This window comes from Harpia harpyja, chromosome 5, assembly GCF_026419915.1.
Source record: "Harpia harpyja isolate bHarHar1 chromosome 5, bHarHar1 primary haplotype, whole genome shotgun sequence".
Classification (NCBI taxonomy): domain Eukaryota; kingdom Metazoa; phylum Chordata; class Aves; order Accipitriformes; family Accipitridae; genus Harpia; species Harpia harpyja.
Window position 1 is genome coordinate 44,141,772 of NC_068944.1, and position 17,328 is coordinate 44,159,099.

The following is a 17,328-nucleotide window of genomic DNA, read 5'->3' on the forward strand; positions in this document are numbered from 1 at the left end:
GGGCCTAGACAGCTGGTTGCATGCATTTGGTTTGAATTTGCTCATTGAGAGTGATGCGAGCATCACTTTGCTGTTCTCCACATGCACTGGAGCAAGCCTGGTGCTCAGTGCAGAGGCCACCTGCAACAAGGCAACCAATCTGAAGTTTACTGGGCACATTTTTGTGGCTGTACCTAGAGAATGGCACCAAGTATCAAGCTGCACCTTGAACTGAGCAAACCGGTACAAAGGGTTTCTCTGTAGTGATGGGACAGGGAACACACCACAGAGGTTCTGTTAATGCCAGTGAGACCATACTGCCAGTGTCCTTGTCACATTCTCCCCAGCAAGCTCAGCCTCTTGCCCTTAGGACAGAGTTGTCAAGGAATGGCTTTGCCTCTTCCTTTTGTTCTTGTTCTCCATGGGAGGGGACAGTATTGCTATTTGTATTCTGCATACTGGCAGGTACTGCTAAAGCACAGACTGAGCCTGTTTCTGAGCTCTCTGAGCTGGCTGCTGAGGTGAAGGAGCAGTAGAATTTCTGCTCTGTTTGCCAGTTAGGCAGGTAACATATGCCTGAGAAAGATGGTGTGCAAGAGCTAATTATTTTGTATGCTGCTGCCTGAATAACTTGAGTCTGCCAGGTGCCAAATGCCTCTGGAACTCTCCCAGTTCTGTGAGAACTGAAAGGTTCAGCTTGTTCCTGACTCTTTTATGGAGTCGGACCCTAGAAAACTGCAAACTTTCAGCACAAAGGCACCTCATCTGCTGGGGGGAGAGTGAATCATACCCATGAGAAACATGAAGTAGAATAAAGGACTCCAAATTTCCAGTGACCGCTGATTCTGTAAGAGCATGATGCATGCTACCCTGAAAGTCTGTCCCCAAGGTGAATCAATGCTACCGTACCTTGCACCATTTCCTTACATTGCTGTTTGTCTGCTTTCCTGCATGAGTCACTTGGGTTGTGATCCCTGGTTTACATGCTTCTAAAATCTTGTGCAATGTTGTCGTGACTGTTATGCAGTCGGTAGAAGCTTTATGTGTTTATTGCATTAGGTTTACATAAAATAAAATATCTGTATTTTGGATAAATAAATGACTTAAATGCCAGGATGACTGGTCTAACACAGTAAGTTTGTAGAAGGTGGTGGCATGGGGAAAGGTAGGTTGAACCCTGGCTTTGGCGTGGTATCCAGTCATTTGTTAGTTTGTAATTGTTTTTTTTTCACTTCATTCTCTTAGTTGTCTACCTGCGAATGATAAAGAAAGAGACGACACTGTCATTGTACACATGAACTGATGTGGTTTTACTGCATTTGGCCACACACTTAAAAGAAATATGCTGGTACAGAGCAGCCACAGGTCTTATCTCTGCTGCCACTCCTTTCACAAAAGAATGATCTTTACATCAACAGTTTTCCATCCTTGGCTTGATAATGTTGCAGTCCTACCTTTTGCTCTTGGTCCGAATGCAGAGATTAAAAACACTCAGTTGATGCAAATGGTGGATTGATACAACACACAGAATGGGGTGTAGATGTGCTTCACACAACAGAGAGCAGAATTGAAGGGGAAAATGTTGCTTGGAGGCAAGACGCCTCTTTAATTGATTATGGCAAGGAAAATCAAATACCATATCTGCTTTTTTCCTGGAGTATATCGAGACTGATCATAACTAACATCTGTTCATGTTAAGCAAATACTTGTCATGATTTAAACGTCTGTTTGCATACAACTCTGAGTAGTGCATCTTAAAGTCATACATATTCATATAGAATGAAGAATGCATAATGTCTGCATAAAAAGATAAGCTGTATGACTATATATGAAGACAACAACTACAATTCTCACAGCACTGTCATCGGTTAATTTAAAATATTCAAGCATTATTTAAAAAACAGTAAGCTGAACTTAAAACTACACTATGAAAAAATTGTATAACTGAACCAATGCTGACTTGTTTTCCTCAATATTAATCAATTTTAAAGTTTCCCTTTTTTTTCTAACACTTTTTTTTCATTAGTTGTTATTTACCTCCAGTAACATGATCAGACTTCTTCTGCCTCTGGGCAATTGACTTATGCTCTGATCTTGAGTTCTAAGGGAAATGTTCAATTTTTTTTTTTCCGCAGTTGAATAAACAGTACCATGTATACTATCTCTTGTGTTAGAATAGTGTTGTCTTCACATAAGACTCAAATAATGGTATTAGTCATTCATTTCCTTGTACACATACACCCTATTGCGTGTTGACAGGTTTATAAGGATGCAGTGGCAGCCGTGGGTGCTGGGAAGCTCCTAGACGACAGCCTTTGAATCCTTGCAGTCCTGAGCAATGGTGCCTGAGTTAGTCTGTTTATTGTCTGCTTTCTCTCCCAGATGCTTGACTTGTCTGAAAGATTAATACATTAACAAGAGTGGTAAGGTCCAGGGTTGCACATCTTTAAGACATGTTTATTACCAGATGGCACATGAGATTCAAAGGTCACTGTGGAAGGTAACAGTTTAAAGTGAAACAACAATATTTATGTTCAAATACTATGCTGATGAGATCATATGGAAAAATGTTTCTGATTAAATTAGTTTATAAATAGCCACAATATATCTATTGAAAATTCCAAATGCCACTTTTAGTCTTCTTTCTTTTATTCTATTACTTCCTAATTTATTTAGCAACACAAGACTACCTTACATAAACAGACTAGCAGCTGGGAAAAAAAAATCCATACTGAACAGACAATCCCACTTTCTGAAATAATTGAAAATCCAGTATGAAACCTGGTTCTATTGTCTACTACTTAAAGCTAATATTCCATATAAGAGTTTTTTAAGACCTGAAATAAATTTTAGCTTTTAAATTTTCTAGGGTAAAATACATCTTGCAGACATAAGGAATTACTGGCAGATAGCTCTCCTTATTTACAGGCAATATCATGTGTTACAACACATTTGACAAAAATCATGTTATGCTGCTTACACAGAATCCATACAATGAAAAGAAAATCCTTTTCTTTAGGATTTCCATAGGAGGACTGACCGTCTCATAGCTCATTAGTAAACATTATCAGTAACGCTAAACCTGAAATCTTGTTTATCCTCTCAAATTGTCACAGACTGTACATAAATTCCAGAGGAAATAGTTTTGCATAGGTTTAAAAGGGCAACTAAGCTCTTAATTAACATTTCTTATCTACCACACCACACAGGCATTAAAATGCAGAGGATTTAAATGGTACTTACTTTTCATGTGATCCGTTTTCAACTTTCATAGCCCCTTCCACTGGATCCAGTCCTTGTTCTGAAAACTGTTTCAAGGCACTTAACGCTGCCTAAAGAAAAAATGAGTTGTCAAAAACCCCATTGACACAACAGTATTAACACCAAATGAAGGAAGGTGTGTATTTTGATATTCTAGATTTAAATAATTTCCTGTATATTGAAGCCATTTAGGCTACAGAGCTAATAGAATGGGTACATAACAGCTCCATGATAAACAGCTGTGCTTGTGCACAGGTTTGAGGATATCTTCTTTTTCCTGGGTATATGAGTGACTTCCATTTATGTTCATGGAAGAACATGAAGAACATGATATACTTTTAGGATTCTTGCCTCTCTGGCCTGTAAGGTCTCTCCAGCTTCCCCATGTGCTTTCCTAGAGCCCACATTTTCCGGAGCTCCTATGGACAAACTCTTGTCTTTTAGATGATTGCAGAAGGTGTGAGCAATGGGAAGAGGGTCAGCAGGACACTACTGACACTCCAAGGCTGGACCTTGAACAACGCAGCAGACTGATATCTTATACATAAGTAGTGAAGAGTGCTAAACAGGGTGAGCCAATATGGGATGATTATGAAGCATCAGCAGTAGAAGAATGATCAATTTTCAGCTGACATTTTTCTGCGCAAGTGCATCCTTTATTGACGAGCTTCTCTCTCATCTTCATGAATCCTGCTTTAGGACTCAGAATTGTTCTTCCCTCCCCCCTAACTGCTTTAGTAAAAGACAAATGATCTTTTGTGATTAATTACAAAGGTTGATTATGAAACTCTCAGACACCACGTGGCTGACTTTTTGAAAACACACCCAGCACAATAAAACAGTTGAAGTCAGTTCTGTCTTGAAGGTGAAATGTAAAGCAGAACTGAAAAATGGATTTTTCTCTTCAATCACTCCCACCTAAGATACATTCAGAACTAATCACAGGAAAAAAAAAAAAGGTAATCTTTCACAGACACTGTCACCTAAGGTAACACCTCAAACATTAGAACTAACTGCAGGCCCTATGGCACTGTTCTTCACAGTGAGGCAACAACTGCTGTTTTGAAAATTGGAAGTTGCTCTCTTCATAATTGTTGAGACAGAAAGAATCCATGTCTCTATCTTCATTTCCCAGTCCTCTCGGAGAGCAGGAACTCTGTCTGGATCAGGAGCTGCCATTGTAATGAAGTACTAGATTTGCTTTCGTAATTCTTTGCCTGGATTCTCTCAACAGCTCCTTCCCTTGAAAGGTATGTTTATACAACTCAAATATTATTAGACAATGTGTATTTTGGTGAAATGAATAACAGCACAAAAACTGCCAGGCTGCCCTAAAGTAAAAGACCATGTATCCCAGATTTGTCTATAGTAATGCTAAACTAGCTGCTAAAGCTTCAGAAGGCTGTACAAGGTACTTCCACCCACTACGCATGAAGGTGGAATCTTTCTAGTCTGTGAAATTTTATGTTGTATGCCCCAGCAAACAAATAAAAAGCTAAACATTTTATAAAGTGTCTTGGTAAACGTCAGATTATCACTGTTACTTATCCATCCACTCCACCTTTACCATGTGTTCTAGGCCCCCTGTATCTGACAGCTAATCTGCTCTCTACTTGCTCCTTCTTCCCATCCATTGACATAATTTTCCCCTTCATCTTAAAATCTCTGCTGCCCACATCTTTCTTTTTATCCTTTTTCCATGCTATGGCTAAGGGCTGAGCCTCAGCTTCACCTTAATAACAACTTCTCCCATTACAGGATCTTTCACTTTTACCACTTATTGAGTTCCCCAGTGAATGAGTTCTCCCTTTCCTCATTTCTTCTGGTTTTCTCGACATTTTTACGTATTTGCATTTTTTATAAGACAGCTCTTTCTCTACCACCTCATAGTGTCCCTTGTAGTTTTAGGCATGCATTCTCAACATCTATAACCTCTAATCACCACCTGCCTTTCCATCCTCGATCTTGACTGCACAGCAAAATCACTGTTTGTTCAACCCAGATAATTTCTCCCAGTGGCAACAAGGGTTTTCTCCTCTCAGCTTCTCTGTTTGTTCCAGTAACCTGACACATTTCTTCATCCCAGTTTCTCTCTTCTCCTCCTCTCCCTGCGGTCCTTTTCATCACAATGCAAGCACTACTCATCATGTGAGGAAGGTGAGCGATTTGGGCCCCTGTGCTTCCTTGCACAGGACTGCTCCTCTGTTGTACTTTAGTTGGTCATGGGTTAGCAACTATGAGAACCAAACAATTCAATGGGTTGGCACATAAGCATCTCCTGTCTTCTCATATCCACTTTTCCTGATGCAGATTAGCAAAACAATCAAGATGTCCTTTCTTCTTAAGTTTGGTAATTCAAAACCCATTACCAGGTAGCACTGCAAGGAGAGAAGGAAGCTGAGACCTCTGCTCCTCCTACACAGTTTAACTGCTACATCCTCTGTTTTAGAAGCCACCTTCTTTACTTTCTTATATCCATTCTTGGCTTCCAGGTCTGATGTGTGAATTGTAAACTTGTTGTGGAAGAACTATTTGTTCACGTTATTTGTTTGTACAGTGTCTTGGACAAAAAGGCCCTGATCATTGTTGGTAAGAGGTAGAGCCAAGTAATGTTTCATTCAAGATTAGACCATGGGTTGATCATATGATATGCATAACAGTCTTGATCAGTGGTCACTGAAATCCCCAAATCATCAAGAGATTAATTAGACCAACCCAAACTTCCTAATTCCTTTCTAGAATTGCTCTGAATATGAGTACATTTGTTGCTTACTAATGTTTTACTCACAGATCTGGCTATTGCAAGGCATACCACATAAATTACAGAGCAGCTTTCAGGGTTGCTTTCCAGAAAAAACTGCTTTGGAACTTCCTGGAGGAATATTAGCCACCGTCTCAATAGAAACAGATCATGAGGGCATCTCTTCTCTTCTAACAGCAAGGGAAGAAGTACTACAATATAAAATGATGAACTCTTTGCCCGTAAGCATGGATCATTACTATATGGGTGTCAAGGAAGTAAATATGGAACAATTAGAGGAAACATATAAAATGAAGGTATGATTCAAGGTGTTTAAGTTTAATATCAACACAACATCCAAATCCTAATGCTTGTAATGTGGCGCAGTCTCATTTCTGCATCTCACCCTTCTTTAAGCCATGCCCTTCCCAAACTGAAATGTGATATAAAAGGTCAGATCTTAGATGTATTGTACTTCTGAAACCAAATGTTAGAGGAAGGAAGCACCGGGAAAGCAGTCCTGTACCTGTATCCTCGATGTTCCAAGTAGAGATGTCAGGGTATTTGTGTGAGCACTGTTGAAGAGCCAGCCCTTTACACCACCTCTCATTGCTAGGTTTCTCGCCTTTGCTGCTCTGGAAGCCAACGATGTCTTCAAAAGTTCATGCTTCTCACTACCGAGTCCCCACTGCCCACGTCTTCTGCCTCAGTCCCACATCTTTCCCAAGCCACTCCAGTGCCCTTGGTCTTCCCCTCCCTACTATCCACCCCAGAGCTCTGACCTCTTTTACAGCAGAGGCGATCACCTCTACTTCTTCACAAATCTCCCCCTACCTAGGCCCCTACTTTTTCCTGCTCCTAAATGCTCTCCCACCCAGGACCCCCAGCTGCTCTCAGCTCCCAGAGCTAAAATTTCCTTCCCCAAGTCCTCCAAACCTCCTATACCTCACAGTCCCTCTTTATCTTCCAGTTTTCTAACATGTTCCAGGTTTATATGAGATCTGATTTCTTTTTCATGGAACCATGTCTCTCTCTTCATAAGATACCTGTGGGGGAAGCCTAACTACTTATATCCCAACTTTTGCAACAACATTTGAATTTTGTGAAAGTTTCTTTCCTTTTTAAAGTATCCATTCATGGGATGCGGCTGAAGGGCAGTAGATGAATGGTAGAGAGAGCCCCTAGACAGACATGAAGATGCTGGATTCAGGAAGGAAGCTGGTAGCTGAGAGGCTGTGACCTGAATAGTCAGCAGAGTGACACAGAGCCCAAGTAATCTGCAGCGAAGAAGAGTTACAAGCAGACACCGGGCTAATTTAATCCATGATTCAATTCTATTAGTCCCAACAGATTTACACCATTTGGCTTAAATATAACTTGTGAATGGCAGATAACTTAGGTTAAATGAAAAGGAAAGAAAAGAATGGAACATTTGACAGTGAATCTGGTGAACAATTTCCTCTTTTAAAAGCTCAACGCTTCCTTCCATTGATATTTTTCTTACAATAGAGCATCTGCACAGATATAGAGAAATTTTTCTCTCCCCCAGAAGATTTTACAACTGTGTTGTGAGTGAAGCCCCATAGGTTACAGAACAGATGTCCTTACACATTTCTTGTATCACTTGTTTTCTGTGTAGCTACAACAGTGCCAAAAATACGATGCCAACAGGATGCACTGCACTGCTAGCTGTTTGTCTTGGCTTCCATTTCCATTATTAGTATGTGTGTGTATCAGGATGGGGATGGATGTTTCCAGTCATTTTTTAGCTTTCCTCAAGTCAATTGGCAATTAGTAAATAGCATTGAAACTTTTGAATATTCTTCCTGTTTCTCACTCTGGGGATTAAGCGTCTTGTAATGACAATCTAGTAACATTAGATCATTCTTTTAGCAAGAATAGAAGACAGGCACTACACTAGCCCATGTGCATTTAAGACCACATCCTCACGATAAAATTTTCACATGTTTGTTTTAGCACAGTATGTGGTTTGTGTTTTTCCTCTTAAACCTATATTGCATTTCAGATTATTCCATGAAACTGAAAATTGTAAAAGTTTGTTGTTCTCTGTGGCCCTTGCAGTTGACTTTACCAAGGAGGTCTGAGACAATCCTAATAAACACACTGCTTGATACTGTTAGTTTATTGGTGATATGTCCCCTAACATCAGTTTTCTAAGTACATAAAAAATCATATTCAGCTTGGCCTTAATCAGTGTTTTCTGAAGACATAAAATTATGGGCAGAAATAGTTATGGTGCAAAACTGAATTAAGTCAGGGTCCAGAGTAGATCATGAAGGACAAGATTTTACCGTCTTTAGTAGCTGGGTCTTAGTTCAAGGTTAAGTTTGCAGAGTCAAATGATTCATACGGTCACACTGCCTGTAGCCACATGCCATATGCATGAACAAGTCTCAGGCTGTGACTGAGTTGAGGCTTGAGAAAATGCTTGCATGCCAGGTTAAAATGATAGACAGATCTAACTCTAGTCCTCAATTTCACTTGCAAGCCAGAAGCCTAGACAATAGCAGAGTTAATGCATGAACAAAACTGGTAGCAAGTTTATTTACAAACAATCAATGTTCATTTGTTTTCTATGCCAAGAGAAAAAATGCCCCCCAAATCAGGGAAGTTCTTCCCCTCTCCCTGAGAATTGAGGCCTCAAAAGGCAGTATCATCTGTAGAACAACATTGCAACAAAGCTGTCTGCATCAGTGATGAGATGAACTTCATGACTTCTTAACATGTTGATTTAAATTTCACATGTAAAGGCTATTGAAAAAACCCCAACAATTATCACAGCTCTAGAGGTGAGTTTGAGGACTTAAGTGTCCCAAAGCTGAGCAACTACTTAAATTTGTATGTATTCAAAATTATTGTTCTTAGTGATTGTTTTTGCTTTCTCTTGATGAAGAAATTTTTGACCAAGCTTCCACCTGGCTTCAACTTGTGCACACCCAAAATGCATACAGAAATGCACAAAGGGAAGATATATTTGCTTGTGTAATCTTACATACATACACACAAAGTAGCTAAAATTTGACTCCTTAACATATACATTTAATTCTCTTGGATTTACCAGGTTGGCTACCTACAAGCTAAACAAAAACTAGGTGATGGGTATTGCAAACAAATTCCTTTTCCCCACAGCTTCTGTTGTAAATGAATTTACTATATCCCAAGCAATAACTTCTGCTAGGGGTTTTCAGCACTTTCCTCACAATGTGCTGTTCTCCCCAGTTGATTAGATTTCATGTGAACCAATGTTAACATCTGTTTAAAAATTAAATTCAGAAAGGCTTTTCACACTGCACAATGTAAACCTTAATTAAATGACTTTAAGCCCTTTCCTCACACGGTTTATGATATGCATGAAAAACACAGGGTTATAATCTGATTAACTGATGTAGTTTACATGGAAATAGCATTTTCCAAACTGATTAATCTCTGCATAAAGGCATAGTCACCTGATAGGCACTACAATTAAGTCTACTGATTGCACCTGTCAAGAGAAGGAGCTTGGAGGATAGGAGGAGTCCACTATCTTCAAACAAAAAATGATGATTCACAGATGTAGCTTAGAACAAGTCCCACATAGTAGTTAATGCTACCCCCAGGCAACTCATGCAGCCAGAATTTAAATGACACACAATCCACGTACAGCCTGACCTTGCCAGCTTTCTGGGGGTAATCCTAAAGTAAGGATTAACTGTTCTCGAACAATTTTTCCAATATATTAGGCAGAGCTTCCAGCAACAACGGCATGCATGTCACGTTCTTCCACCTAGTTTTATCGGACACGTGTACTCATTCCTCCATACCTTTTAATATTCCAAGAAGTGGATGGAGTGAAAGACACTATTCAACAAGGAATTATATTTCCATAGGTTTTCGTCTTCAACAATCTACTTAAATAAAGGGACTGCTTGAGTTAACAGTAGAGAGAGTCAATTAGGCATTGCTTATTTTTGCATGTGAACCACCACACTAGAAATCCGACCGCCATTCTTGGGACTATGCAATAATTCCAGAAGTAATGAATGGCAAAGCATTCTTTCAAAGCCCAAGAAAGAGCTGCATGATCATCTGGGGTGAGACAGTTCTGTTGCTTTAATGGTGATACCAGATCTTCTAGTCACAAAGAGAGAAAAACATGCTGAAAAGCACCTAATTTTTAAAATAATTAAAAGGTATGCTTTTGTACGAAGAGTATTTGATAAATAATACTGAAAGCCAAACTTAACAAATTTAACACTAATGTAAGAGATTAACCCAGCATGGAGAGGGTAGTCTAATTGCCAAGTTTAGGTTGCATTCTTAATTGTAGGTAGGAATAAGAGAGGAAAGGATTGCTAAAAGATCTGTATGGGACTCAGACTGTACAGGACTGTTCTTAAATCTGTATCTTCTCAGACTCCTCCCTCTTCACGTATTCTCAACTGCGAGGAGTAACACTTTCAAGTACTACCAAAATGCTAACTTTTTCCCCCGTGGCAATCTAGACTGGAAACCAGTAAGTTGGCACTTCATGAACATCTCGAAAGAGCTTTCGGGTTCGATGCCAGTATCTACTGAGGTGTGTCTACATCCTCTGACGGTGAAGTGTGGTGTGAAAGTTCGGCCCCAGTATCAGCAGTTAAAATAAATCCTGATCAAGCCTCTCTTGTCAGATAATTTCAGTACCTTTCAGTGTATATTCTTCAGTTCTGGTCTAGAAATCTGGAAGTTCTTTTAAAGTAAATTTATTTCTAAATTCAAAACTTCATATTTTTTCTTCAATTGTTACAATTGAAAGAACAAAGACAGAAAGACTTATGCATCATCACAGCTTACTTATGAACATGAAGAAAAGTATTTTAAAATTAGATTTCCAAGTGTTTACATTACATATATACAACAGAATTTCACCAGACAGCAATTAATCTTAAATTAATCTTGCTTCTAATTTTGTATCCTCAGACAAAAGCTACTTAAACACTAACTTTCAGAAGGAGGTAGACGTCTAAGTAATATAGATACTTTCAATAATTACAGACTTCCAAATGAGAGCATTTAGATGGCCAATTATTGTATGGCTAGGTAGAGGTTTAAATCATGCAATTGAGACAACATTCAAGCACGGTTGAGAAGCTCCAGACAAAAATTATAGGAGATTTTAAGAAACATAGCTTTAAACCTAAAACTTAAAAGAGCAGAATGTATATCCTCAGGCAAAATCCTGCACCAGCAGGGAAGAAAGGCCATGAATCACTGTCTCTTTCATCACTGATGGCTGGAAAATATCCTTGTCAGCTGTGTTCTCAGAAAAATTTGGTTTATTTAATTATTTATTTATAGGCATTTCTCCACATCACTGCCATAGATTTGCAAGTCCACTGTCATTAACCCTATCTATATTGCAGGAGATTTTGACCTCTTGATTTTAAATAAGTGTATTGAGGTTCTCAGCTGTGTAAGAGTTCATGGTAACTTCTAAAATATGCTGCAATAGACAACCCTCTTCATCTGTCTGACCTCCACAGTTCCATCCTGTTTTTAATATCACTACCACAGCCTTCACTACATAGCTAGCAGTACATAAATGAGGTGAAGACCATGTCATGCCCCACCAGGGAATGGGCCCTGACCCATATTAATAGTGTAGATGTAGCTGGAACTGTTTTAACAAAATGAATGAGCTCCAAACTGAGCTGTATTTAAATAAGATATAAGCATTTATTCTGTTATTTAAGTGGTTATCTTAGGCAACTGCTTGTGCAGAGTGATCAAAAAATTATATATTAAAAGATTTTTATGAATTCTTAAAGATCCAAATCAAATTAGTATACAACAAAGTTCAAACTATCAAGTATTACTCAATGCTTATTTCAACATGGTTACTCTTTCACTTAGTAAACTGAACTTGTAAAACACACTTGCTAGTGTTTAAATACTTTTTACCTCTCCTTGCAAATATCCTCTTCTTCATGAGACAAAATGGCATTAAGGACTAGAGGTAGTTTTATTATTCCTGTTTTTAAAGAGAAGGAAACTGAAGTGAAGAGAAAGTGCATGAGCATATAAAAGGCTGGCCCAAGGTCAGGCGATAAAAGTAAGAATCAGTTTTACCAGTTTACATGCATTTTATCATAGCCCAAAATAAACAGATTCTGAAAAAAAAAAGGTATTTAATGATAGAAAATAAAAGAACAGTCTACACAGCAGCCACAATTTTAATTCAAATGCCTCATTCCTTTCACTATCACCCAGCAAACTATAATCTTCCCATTAATGTTAAACACTTCCCATGACATAGTGGAGAAAAAGACTCCCTTTTAGGAGAAGAGGACAGGTGAGATCCTCTAACAAATTTATTTTGCTGAAATATTCTAAAGAGTACTTCCCCCCCCCAATGTTTTACAAAAATACATTTTATTTTTCTTTGAAGTTTGACATGTTTCTCTTTCTGAAGACCATACACTTTGCTTTAGACATGGGAGCAGTTTCCTAAATATCAGATTCCTCGTTTTTAGCAATTTTAAAATGAAAGTATGTTTGTTCTCTCATCCTAAGACCATTACCTTAGATTTTAAGTGCTTGTCAGTCTAAATATGACTAGAAAGTTTGGTTTGAAGACAAAAGCAATAGATTACACTTAATCCAAAGGACTGATCATTGGTTTCTTCAAGCAGCACATTATAGCTGGAACAATGGGGGAGTTTAGGGCTGTAGATTCTTGCATTACAACATCTGTAATGAAGCCCACGTACTAAATTGTATTGTATCTCTGCTTCTGTGTAACTCTACTCCTGTGGCCTGCATATCAGCATTCAGAGAAGGATACTTCCACCCTTGGAGCCCTAAGAACCAATCCCCCTCTTCATTCTCCAAGTCTCATTTTACAGGCATGCATGTACATCCAACAAATTACCAAATCTAGATTGACAGCTAAAACCATTATATTTAGCATATATGGCATGTAATTAGAAATTTGAGTGTTTCCAAAAGGCAAAAGTTTTTGATTCTGATCTCAGATCATTTTTACACTGCATTAACTGGTATTTTTGTCCTAATTGAAGTTGATTTAAGTGAGATCAGAGTGAGGCCCAAGAGCTACAGGCTGAACTTCTCATTTGAAGTAGTTTCTAATGTAATTTTGTCCTTGCTAACTGTTGATGGTTTGTCCTCATCCCATTTTAACCTACAACCATCAGTTCCTTTAATGGAAGTGTCTATAAAGATCTTCTCTAAAATATGCTTTTCCAGCACACTTAATGTCTTTTAATGTCTTTCCAATTAAATCCAGATGTGAAAAGCTTAAGGAACAGTTCTCAGGACTGAAAAAGATGACATAAATCTTGCAGCTGACAGAGATCCCACTGAGCTCAGTTGGGGAAACTCACAGAGGACTTCTTGTGGGCCAGAAAAGCTGCTGGGTATAAAGACAGATGTGTATACTCCTATTAAAAAAATTTAAATAAAAACTGACTCCTACAATGAGGTATCCACAATTATCAGGGACATTACTAACTCAATCCCTCAATATGCTGAGCACATCCTGTGCGGTACAGATTTCCCTCATCTTTTGGGGAAGTTTATCAGAGTTGAAGGGGGTCACATCTGTTTGGGAAAGAGCCCTTCACCTTTCAGGATTGCAGCTCTTAAACCAGTGTAGGGGCTGATTCTGGAAAATGCTGCCTGTCTTGGTTTCGTACTGCGATCAACAGGGAGATAATGTACTCGGCGAGACTCTGAATTTCTGCTCTCTCTCCTTTACCTCCTCCATAATCAGGTTAGCAGATTAAATTGTGGTTTCATTACAGAAGAGTCCCCAAATGTGCTATTAATTATAAATTCTTACCAATCTGATGGGAAACTGGGCATTCCTAGTAGCTGACTACCACTGCTGGGCAAGTGCTGTTTGTGCAGCTGTCAATTCAGGGTTTGTTTTGCTGTAATCACTTGTACGCACTCAGGATTTTTTTATTTTTTATTTTAAAAACAGTAGATCATCTTCTTTTGCCCCTCCTGAACTGTAAATGTGGACTCAGCTCAAGCCACATCTTTCAGAGGGAGAGGAAATAACCACCCCCCTAGCTTATATTAAAGAAAGTCTCTAGAAAACTGCCCAATGCTGACAGCTTTAATACTTCCCTACCTTCCTGCTACTTACTAACTTATTTTTGAAATTGGTAAATTATCCAGACAGATCAATGATTTTGAGAGAGCTACATCCTCATGAGACACCTGAAAGAAAAAAAGGAAAAATGTTCCAGGGTAGAAGAAAAACCCATTTCTAAGTCAAGATTAAGTTTGAGTCCATATTCATTAGTGACAGGAACTTAAGTACAGATATTTTGGATCGTATTACTTAATTTCATAGCATTTTCCTAATGCCCATAGAAAGGTTTTAGCACAGTTTGGTGTCATGAGTGAGTGTATGGAAACATGAAACTAGATACCTGAATTAAAGGACAATCTTACATACTGAAGTACAACAATAAGTGATCAAATATGGGATCTGGACAATAGCACAGACCTAACACTGAAAGCGGTAGGCTCTTAAACACAAGAACAAGAGCTCTTGAAGATAAAATTCCTCCAGTTCTCAACTTGCTTTATTTTCCACAGTGGCCAGCACTTTTCATACTATCACTCCTGCAGGGCTGAAGGCTGGATCTGACTCCCACCAAAATCACTGCTTCATGACCATCACTCAGGAGACACGAGGAATGCCCTTCCCTTGGAATGAGCCACTGCCTCCGCGAGGATCCCACTCTTGGCTAGCTCAGGGAATGAGCTCAAATCTCCTGTGCTTTGCTGCCAGGGACCACCAGGACAGCTCTGATTTATAGCTTTTTCTTTGCAGTTTTATGATACAAGAATGTTCACTTGTAATTACAACAGCATTTTCTTGGCTCCCTGCCTTCACTTGGTTATGCACAACACCCTATCCTTCACTGCAGCCTTTTTATGTCAAGACCCAAAATTTGAGAAGAAAAGTACATCAGAACTATTACAAAGATGCTGCAGATCGTGCTGCTCCTCAAAGAGGGAACTCGTACATATTTGCTGGGGGGCACATGTGACCAGCTGGATAGGACACTGAACTAGGAGTCAGGAGGAGAGCTGGTCAAAATTCTTTCTCAGAAAAACACTAAATCAAGAACCAAACCTTTTTTATGAGAATATGACAGTTTTGAGAAAAGGTTTTCTAGGTCTAGGATAGACTCTCCAGTCAAAATATCACAAACAAGAACCATACATAACCACTGGGCTAATGAATATGCTTGGTGTGGCACATGTTGTTTCTTCTGTGTGAAAAAATTTCAAGAGGTCTCTGGTTCATTTCAATGTGAATGAAAATACTTGAACTCTTGATGTGTTTTGTGGGATAAAAAAATTTGTTTCATTCAAAAGACAGTGACTCTTCCACTAATCTGCTGTGTGACCTTGGAGAGCCACTTTACCTTAGTATTTTTCAGACATATACTTAGCTCCTGACTTTGAGATCATCAAGCAGTACATTTCCATCACTTGTGGTGTAAATTTGATTTTGTCATTTTCAGTAGAGGCATACACTTCTTCAGAGGAAATTCCAGCTATTTTAGATACCATTTAATAGTTAACTGTCAAACAATTTCCAAGTCCTTTAAACAAAGAATACTTCTGTGCCAGCTTAATTTATAGAGCCATATATGTCCCCTTTAAAGTGGCTGTGATTAAGAAGAAACACTAAGCTTAGTTTTTTCTACTAAATGAGAAAAGTTTAAAGCCAATAAACTCTATCTAGGATTTTAGCTGGGAGATGAAATAAAGGGCACATTTGTTCCTGGTCACTGAATTTTTAACCTGGGTCTGTTGCTCCTGCTGTTAAGCTCCTATACATTCCTTACTAGCCCATAGCATCCAGCAATTTCAGCTCTCAGTGTTTGGAATTAGACATGAACTGCAAAATAACACCATTTTTGGGGGAGAGCTAGTGTATGGTGATTGCCACATACTCTGACAGAAGGTGGTGGCTGAAAAGGTTAATTTTTAAATAGAGTACTTCCACAGGTTTTTTTTAAATTTTAGATTAGATGTATAAATTCCAACTTACCATTTGGATCTGAGGATTCTGACAATATCTGGAAAACCTGGAAGATGCTGCTGAATCTGGTGGAAAAAAATGCAAGCTGTACTTTGTCTAGCCCCTTAGTACAGGAGAGGTGAGGTTGAGCCTTATGCTTGGACTCAGCTTTCTATCTCAGGTATGAGAATACCTGTCAAGTGCCCTAAAGTTTGCCTTTATTATATAGCAAGCAGGAGAGAAAAAACCCTGGTTTTTCTAGCAACAAAACAAAGCTGTACTATTTCTGTCCCCCCTATCCCTTTTCAAGCTTATATTCATATTTTTAATATTTTTTTAAGTAAAATATTTTCATTTTTATTTATTTTAGTTTTTTTTTTAAGTAAAATATTTTAACCTTTTTGCAATACAGAAGCAGTACCATGACTTCATTGCTTCTCCTTTTACCTCAAAATTCTGTGAGGGTATTTGGGTATTTCCTAAAGATGAAATAAAAAACTAATCTGCCTTCAGCAACTCATCACTCCAGTGATCAAGTTAAATGACAGCATTGCAGAAAACTCTTGCAATACATTTTTTCCCTGCCTAGTCCAGTGCTATTTTACATGCAAATTCAACCATTTCTTTAGCAAATGCATCTTGAGGTGAAGCATTAGTCTTAAGATTGGTACCAGCTACCTTTCTTTTTATTTTGTGAAGTGGCAGGTGTACTTTTTATTGGATTATTTTATATTTTCTACTGCTTGCAGCTCCCCTTTTTAATGGAAAGGCCAAATCTACCCTCAGATTCAGCTTCTACTGCTGTTTGTATGTTGATTTAAGTAGAAACTGGCTGTGCACACCTGGATTTGCTCTACGGTCATTATCTCCTACTTCTGGCTGCTACTGCAACACAGGTAGAAAGATAAAAATCAGACTAACCATGGGGGATGGATCAGGCACTTTCAGCCATTTCCATGAATGCTGTCCTATGTGCTTCTCTGGTAAGAATGGTATACATCACATACTGTGTAGCTCAAAAAGTGCTTCAAGAGAGACGTTAAGAAGCAGGAACAAGATTTCCTCAAGAACTCTGACTTCTAAATTCAGGAACCTTTCCAACTGGCAGCTCAGCAATGCAGATTAGACACTCCTTGACTCTGATTAACTGAGCTCTGCAACTATGGACCTGCTTTTCCTCCGTTTACAGTTACAGTCAAAAATATAGATATATGTCCAACAACTTTACTGAACAGCTGGCTTTTAGTCTGGAAGATCTCCTAACGGCTATTTTATCATTTCATCCTAGCATCTATTA

At 38.7% G+C, this 17,328-nt stretch overlaps 1 protein-coding gene across 3 annotated transcripts in view; it reads right to left on the reverse strand.

Moving 5' to 3' along the window:
* Positions 1-1,265: 1,265 nt before the first annotated feature.
* STAU2 (staufen double-stranded RNA binding protein 2) overlaps positions 1,266-17,328 on the reverse strand; it is a 176,697-nt gene continuing 160,634 nt past the window's right edge. For 2 of the 3 annotated variants that reach the window (XM_052787586.1, XM_052787584.1), the window contains 2 exons: positions 3,223-3,311; positions 1,266-2,374 (listed from right to left, as the gene is read on the reverse strand). In XM_052787586.1, the coding sequence (XP_052643546.1) occupies positions 2,281-2,374; positions 3,223-3,311 (183 nt within the window). In that variant the 3' untranslated portion in view covers positions 1,266-2,280. Of the gene's footprint in view, positions 2,375-3,222; positions 3,312-16,042; positions 16,118-17,328 lie in introns of those variants that run through there. The other variant, XM_052787588.1, reaches the window with a different exon arrangement.